Source organism: Hyposmocoma kahamanoa, unplaced genomic scaffold (genome assembly GCF_003589595.1).
Source record: "Hyposmocoma kahamanoa isolate Upper Pololo Valley unplaced genomic scaffold, ASM358959v1 102, whole genome shotgun sequence".
Lineage (NCBI taxonomy): Eukaryota > Metazoa > Arthropoda > Insecta > Lepidoptera > Cosmopterigidae > Hyposmocoma > Hyposmocoma kahamanoa.
In genome coordinates, this window is record NW_020653337.1 from 17,667,014 (window position 1) to 17,675,076 (window position 8,063).

The following is an 8,063-nucleotide window of genomic DNA, read 5'->3' on the forward strand; positions in this document are numbered from 1 at the left end:
CGCTACCAAAATGTAGGCGTGTCTATTTTCCACTAAACGGAGTCCCTTTGCTGACTCCGACTTTTTGTGATATATCCATACCGATAGTCGACCGTCTCCAGCTACTTGGAATGGACCTGTCATCCAATCTGAACTTCGGCAGATACATTGAATCCATGGCCAAAAACGCAGCCAGGAAACTTGGCATCCTTTTCAGGGTAAGGCGTTACTTCACACCGGGACAGTTGCTTCAGTTGTATCAAGCACAAGTCCGGTCGTGTATGGAGTACTGTTGCCACCTTTGGGATGGCTCTGCTACATATCAACTGGCCACCTTGGATTCAATTGACAAGCGTACCAAGAGGCTTATAGGTGACTCGGAATTAGTAGAGGCGAAGCTGCAGAGCCTTGAACACCGCTGTAAAGTTGCCTGGTTATTGGTATTTTACAGGATATATCACGGAGAGTGTGCGATGGAATTACACGATTTAATTCCGCCTTCCCCTTTCCATCATCGGGGGACTAGGCGTAGGCTTGGCTTCCACCCCTATGTTGTGGATATTCCAGCGAGAGTGAATAGGCATTATCTAGGTGTGCATGATCCATCGTCGACCTCATCGTCACTTTCCATCAGGTGAGATGGAGGTCAAATGCACACTTACATTAGAATTTTAAAAAAATCGTCGGTTAGCAATCAACATCGCTCAGCTCGTTACTCAAGTCCAAATAAAAGTGAATATCAGTAAAAATTATAAAACCAACTCATATACAATTATCTGTCTATAATAGATAATGGAGTATTTATTACCAACAATAGATTAGAAAGTCTTGTATAGGTACTAATATTAGTGCAGTTTTTTCATTCTCCTTCAAAATTACTTCAAATTACAAGAACGGTGATATTTGCTAAGCGTATCTGTGTTATCAATACACTTGTGCCGTCCGTTGTGGCTTATTTGAGGGAAAAGTCTTGGAACTCATTTCGAGTGCATCACTTGAACTAAATTGTTATTCTTGTAAATATTTATATAAATTCGGAACAAATTGTCGTGGGGTAGGGTCAGATCAGGTCAGTACGGAGGGTGGCGAAAATTACAATTACTCCTGAATATGAAGATGTTCGGCAGTATACGCTTTGACGTCATCGTGTAAAAGTAGCGGTGAAAATGGATTAACTCGGCGTGGTTTTCTGGTTTTGTGTCTGGTTTTTAAGTTTTCTTCACAATAGCGATCTGCTCTGATTGGTATTTGTACCGTATATAAAGCAATATTCCACAATAGACTATTTTGCGAATAGATCACCTTAAAGTTTTGGAGTCGTTTAGTGCTATATCGGAATACGTATTATCGTATTTAAAATTACACAAATTTTAACAATATCTATGTTTTAATATTAAAACTAATGCAAAATTAACCAAAACGACACAAATAAATAACGCCAACAATTTAAATTTTGGAGCCTTAAGATTTTATTTGAAAAGTTATGAACGACTAAAAACATTTCATTTTATTTTATTATGGCCCTTAAATTACCGTTAAGACGAAAGTGAGAGCGCGTTTATGCAAGAATTTGCAGACTCAAACGATCACTTTTATGGAATAATCACTTTCTCACTTCATAGAATGATCTATGAAGTGAGAAAGTGATTTTTGGACTTATATCAATGTCGTCAATGTGAAAAGCGATCCCATAGCCATAGCCGCTTTAGTGTTTACAACCCCGTATATGTTCTTGTTTTATGTGTCTAAACTACACCGTAGATTTATCCTAAAGAAACATATATTTTTTTGTTGAACGTCTTGACTTTGGTTCCGTTTATGCAGATCCACTGATGGGCGTCGGTCTTGGTGTGGGCCCGATGGGCGTGGGGGTGGTGCCGCCGGGCGTGGGAATGGCTTTACCGGTGCCTGGTGAGACGAACGTGGGCATGTTTATTGAGGAACACAAGCGGCGAGCTGACAGTGATCCTAACGCACCACCTTTTGACGATCTGCGCAACTACGCTTATGAGGGCGGCGGCAGCACTGCCGGTTCCCTTTCCTCACTCGCTTCAGGTCAGTATAAGCTATGTACGTGCTTTATATGTATCTACGTCTACCTACAATGGCGGATTTGCTCTAAGGCCATCCGGTGGTCAGTTTTAAGGGCGGCCAATCAAGACAAAAAATTCACTGATTATAACAAGAAATAACTCAAAAGACCTAAATATTTTAAAGACTTACGCACATTATGGCGGGCGGCACTGCATCGCATCGTATAACAATATTCTTTCTAAAGAATTCTTATAGTTTATTTGTAAAATATAGATATGTCTACCAGTAAGTATATGAGTGCTGAGAAAGGGGCGGCTGGTACTGATTACATGGCCTGGGGCCTAGGGCGGGCAAGATTGCAAATCCGCCACTGTCTACCTAGAATAGAACACATTTCTCTTAATAGAATATTACAGATTTAAAAACATTTTGGACGAGCCCTAAGAAAGCACAGCTTGTATGAGCCTCCCTACACTAGCGTCTTTTGAGCGCCAGCGTCTTGCCAAGACACAGCGACGACACGATATCCGCGCGATGTATAAGTACCCGACGACCGGCACTATTCCGCAGTCGCCCAATGCTGGCGTTGCGTCGCCGACGCGCGGACCCCGTGCGTGCGTTAGTAAGACGCTGTGCGTGCTTTGGAAAGATGCTAATGCTCGAAAGACACTAGTCTGGTGGTTTTCAGTTTCGTCTCATATAAACAAGTTGATTGATTGAAAGGGGGCACTTTAAAGATACTTTTTTAGCACTTATTACTTTATTTATTAGCATTTTAGTGCTTATGCTAGGTCTCTTTACAAAGAAGATATTAGACTTAGTGGACTTGGTTGACTTATGTATGCTGAAAATTTTCTATATCAATTAAAAAGATTCTTCTTCCCTTTTGACTGCGCTGTCCTGTTTATCTTTGTAGTCAATTCTCATTGCACTGCTACCTACCTTCTGGATTTCTATATCGTCGCCTTAAGAGAGAAATTCTTGCGTACGCATTTTCACATAGTTCGTTTTTACTGATTTTTGTTAAAGAAAAAATTATAAACTTCTTGTTCAAATATATTATTAAAGTAATATAGTATCTGTAAGAGGTACCTGTAATTTAACTAATTAAAATGTTTACTACAAACATTATTGCGTTTGCTACATTTTACACCACATTTTTATCTTCGCCTGAAAAATTACATAGAAATCCCATACGAGGTATTCACTCTAAGACGACGATATACTTATTCGGTTTCTAAGATACTTACGGGAAGATACGAAGCCGGCATGAAAGCATAGGAATTCTGTTACTCATAACCAGAGACATAGACTTACTCTCATTATCGCCCCCCGGTCCCTGCAGTCCAATTCCCGAGGCTAACAGAGCGGTTTCCAACGTGACTCCGCTTTAAAATTTATGAAGGTGCCCCTGGAGCAATTCATTCACAATGCATGAAGCGAAAAATGGAAGCACCTCCAAAGTTTGAGTTAATAAAACATTTACGTGAAATTGTATAAGTAATATAGTGTTTATTCTTGTTAGGTACCGACGAGGAGAACCACGAGTATGAATATCTGAACGCGTGGGGCCCGCGCTTTGGGAAACTAGCGGACATGTACGGGCCGGACATGGACGAGCAACTGTAAGCGCATCCCAGCGCCTGTACGCCTGTGTCCTTTAGTCAATTGTCTCCCACTTCTTGTACACTCTACCACAGCAACCGACCGCCTCGGGAGGTCTTCTATACCCCAGATATTAATTTTGTAAATAACGAAACGTGGCGACCGACCCCTCTACTTTGATGGGTCGCCTCTCCCGCCGACTTGTAACTCTTATCAATTTTATACAGCTTTATTTGTAGCGAACAATGTTTAGCTTAATTAGTCGTTTAAGAAACTCATTTAATTGCGTAATTTTATATAAAAATACGTTCACCAAATATTTGATATAAGTTTTTATTCTAGTTAGCCATATTATGAGTCAGTATTTTATTGGAATTTGAAATAAGCAGATTTTTGCCGAAGAGCCTGGCATGATACTGAATGAAGGGTGTATGTAGATAGTGTGCTATAAATGTGAATAATTTATACGAGTATTTTGTAAGTCGACAGCTTTACGTGATGTCACTGTTTATGGCCCTTCGGCATTAATTCAATGTAATGTAAGTAACGTTATATTTTAAAATAACGGTAAGTTAGTAAGTTCATTCATTGTCCGCTCGGACGTGAAGTCGAGTTTTATAATGCTCATTACGGGACTTGGTGTATTTTCAGGGGAATGTACATACATAAAGCTATAGGACCGTAAACAGACGAATACGTTTAAATTAACGCAGCAATAACGACTAAAGTTGGGAGATTTAAGCGAACTGTATAGTAACCGGTGTTCCTCTTCTAACTCTCCACTGTAGTGCTAGGATTTAGAATTTGTGAAAACGACTATGGTCTACTTATAATAGTAGATAAAATAATAGTCAAGAGCTGTGAGTTATTTGCTGAATGAGTGAGATTGAGCGAGTGCATGTTTATGTGTGCGGGTTTATGAGTGAATGAATGACGAGTGTGAAGATTGGTGAGTGAATGGGAGCGGCGAGTCTCGCCGCCGTCGATATGAATGGGACTGTGCCAATTTATTAGCATTATCGATACAGCTATGACAGTAGACAGTTAAGTGTTTGCACTTTATTTATTCGTATATTTAAAATATTAAATTAGTCGCACCTAGGAAAATATCAGTAACTTATTAAGAGTGTTGTGCTAGATTACTATTTCGATCGGTTTTGACGTGAGATAGTTGGCGGAACCGTTAGAAGTCACTATTTATAAATTAATAATTAAGAATTTATAGTAAAGTAATTTAATAAACTTAAGGTTCTCAAAACTGTCTCACATCGACGTTGAATTATGATCAGTGTACATTTTAGAATTATTGAATTGCGTTAAAATGACTGATTTTATTATGTGTTTGAAAGCCTAAGATTCTTGTAGTTCGATTGTTTAATATAGACTTGTCTACCCTATTGTAAGTTCACCCAATAGTTTGCACTAACAAGATGATATTATTCCCATACATTAAAGCAATTCTCGTTGAATATTATACTTATAAGTAGAAATAAAAATTTAGACCGAGTTATTGAACATCACGATTTCACGATTCTTTTTTAATATCATTACACTGCCAGTAATCGTCTAGATTAAATACTATAATGTTTTTGGTCCGTTTTTATATTTCAGTATTATACAAAGTTATACTATTGTACATTTTGGGACTCTTTTAACACAAGCCGCTTTTTTCTTGATCTATTTTACTTGTACACCAATTTTTATTTTTTTTAAACAAGCTCTGCGTTGTCTTTTATATAAATACCTTTATTCCGTCAATGTATGCCCTTGCCCTTCCTAGGTGTAATTGTAAGCATAGCAAATTGTTTCTAAACGGGCAAGCAACTCAATAAATTATCGTTTATAGAGTGCCAGGTCTGTAATTAAAAGTAGTTGATAAATACAATGTTAAAATAAATGTTTGATGTCTAATTAAATTAAGCATTTTGACGCCCATCAATGCAGCTTGAAGTACTTAAAATTTGCAGGCCACCGTTTTGTGCAACGGCCTGCAAACGATGAAAACACAACATAAAGCGGGGGCATAAAATTGTTAGATGATATCCTGCAGTCTTAACTATTTTTTTCTCTTCTTTTATTTCCGAATACACGAACATTGAACACCGTTTCCATTTGAAAATGCATCGTCACAAAACATTTTTATATCTCGATTACGTTCAAATTTAAATATCGGTGGACGTCTAGTCGTTTAAGATTAGTAAAGAGCACGGCCATAAAGTTAAATGTAACGTTTCAACGTACCTATACATCGTACACTGAACATGGTGAAGTCGTTAATATTTTTGCAAATTAGTAACAGCAATATGTAAATCAAGCCTGTTAACCTGTTAAGGAATACCATTAATGGGTAATTTCCAGGTTACTTTTCTCTACCTAATGTCGGTGGCAATTTTTAATATTTAGGTATTCGAGTATATTATGAAATATTCAATAATATTTATTTAAGTTACTATACTCGAATACTAAATAATACTTCATGATAATATTCTAGAATACTTAAATGACAAAATTACCATACTCTTAAACTTGTCGTCTTTAATCCAATTTCTTTTACGAATTTGTACATATTTTTGTACGAATGTGTACAAATAATTGGAATCAACGAAGTGTGATGTTGTAGGGAGATTTAAAAAGTTTTGTGCCGATGACAATTTAATTGAATGGATCGGTGATCGGAGACGGCAGAGCACACAGCCCCAGTACAAAGTAAGTGCGCGGACGTACCTATACGCGAACAGGCGCTAGTGCACGTCGTTTTATTTAAAATAGACATTAATTAATTGTATTATAACCGACATAGTTATGTTTTGTTTCAACTGTGATTATTTAGTTGTACAACTCCGATGATTACATAAAACAATGAATAAAATGTGAAAAAAATAGTTGTTCGCCTTTTATTTCTACTCTGTAACGACGCAATTTAAGTAACGGAAGCTCCTAACCTAAGTATTTAAGTATTTGGCAGTCAGTTATCGAACAACGCTGAAAACCGAAATAAAGGCCTCGAAGAGATATACTCTCATTGCGTTGCGGAATATTAAAGAGCTAATTTCTGAAGGCGTTCGCTGTGTGAAGCGGCTGTTTTAGGGTATATCCCGGCACGGGTGTCAAATTAAGCTGGGTATTGCCTTTATTTGTTTAAGTAACAAGTCTGTATATTATATATACAGATACAGATAGTGGCAATAGAGCACCTTGCAAAAGAGTTCGTCCAGAGAAGCACTGCCACCAAGTAGTAATGTCAGCATTAAAGTGTTCCGGTTTTCAAGGGTAACGGTGAAATTACAGGCACATGGGACTTGTCAACTTATGTCTGATCTGATCTTTGCGATTTAAAGAGCCGAGTGGCACGGTAACTGTTATTATGGAAAGGCGTGTAGCTTCTTACCACGTCTTCTTCTTGATTTGTTCGTCCCGTCGCTAGGTATTATAATATATATATATATATTAATCACGCTGCACACCCTCTGACAACTCGGAACGCGTAGTCGAAAATTAGTGTGTTCTCATCATAATCTGTACATAATAATATTGGCAAGTTATTGTGTGCGCGTCGACAGCGTGCTGAGACGATACCAGCGGCACCATTCCTGAATAACGAGAACCACAGCACCTAGCTTAGATCTGATTGCAGTAAAAAAAAAGAACCAAACCAAACTTTACCAATTATCTTACGCCTTCTTTAAATTATGAAAAACGTTGGACCGTCAAACGATTATTAAGGTTTCGTAGGCTCAACTTTAAGATACGGAATCATATTTTGGGACAACCCAAAAACGATGTGTCCGAGCTATTTATGAACTAAAATATACAAAAAGCTGTCGTCCTAACTAAATCGTAATTTACGACCTAGGCCACAAATATTGAGCTCTACTTAGAAAAACTGTTATTAAACTTGCAGCGATCACTACAATAAAATTCAAGATCGTATAAAAATCACTTGAGACGCGTAAGTTCCAAAATACACACATCAAAAGTGTCTAGGGATCAAGTACGTTTAAGAGTATTGCTGCAATTAGGGTTAATTATATTAACTTTTTTGTATCGCTATTGATACTTTTTAGTGAGTTTTAACATTTAAATAAGGAATATTGTTTAAAATTCGATAATAAGAAGAAAATCGATTGTCAATGTGGTTTTGTATAAAAATGAGTTATAGCGTTTTGACAAAATCATTACAATATCTGCATCGGAACCGAAACAATTTACATTATTATGGAGAGACGACATCATTTAACCGGAGAAGTGATGATGCGAGCCGTCGGAATGTTGGAAGCTGGTTCCAGGCAACGTGCTGTGGCTTTCACTCTTAACACTACACAGAGCGTCATAAGTCGCCTCTGGACGCGCTATCGCATGACGGGCGGCGTGGCCGAGCGACATGGAGGACGATCTCGCATCACGACTCGCAGACAGGACCGGTATATCCAAAATACTGCTCGACG

At 38.0% G+C, this 8,063-nt stretch overlaps 1 protein-coding gene across 8 annotated transcripts in view; it reads left to right on the forward strand.

Moving 5' to 3' along the window:
• Positions 1 to 6,461, forward strand: part of LOC113234980 (neural-cadherin) — a 536,163-nt gene extending 529,702 nt beyond the window's left edge. For all 8 annotated transcript variants that reach the window (XM_026470517.1, XM_026470500.1, XM_026470524.1 and 5 more), the window contains 2 exons: positions 1,804 to 2,034; positions 3,539 to 6,461. In XM_026470517.1, coding sequence (XP_026326302.1) covers positions 1,804 to 2,034; positions 3,539 to 3,642 — 335 coding nt within the window. In that variant the 3' untranslated portion in view covers positions 3,643 to 6,461. The remainder of the gene's footprint in view (positions 1 to 1,803; positions 2,035 to 3,538) is intronic.
• The last annotated feature ends 1,602 nt before the right edge of the window (positions 6,462 to 8,063 follow it).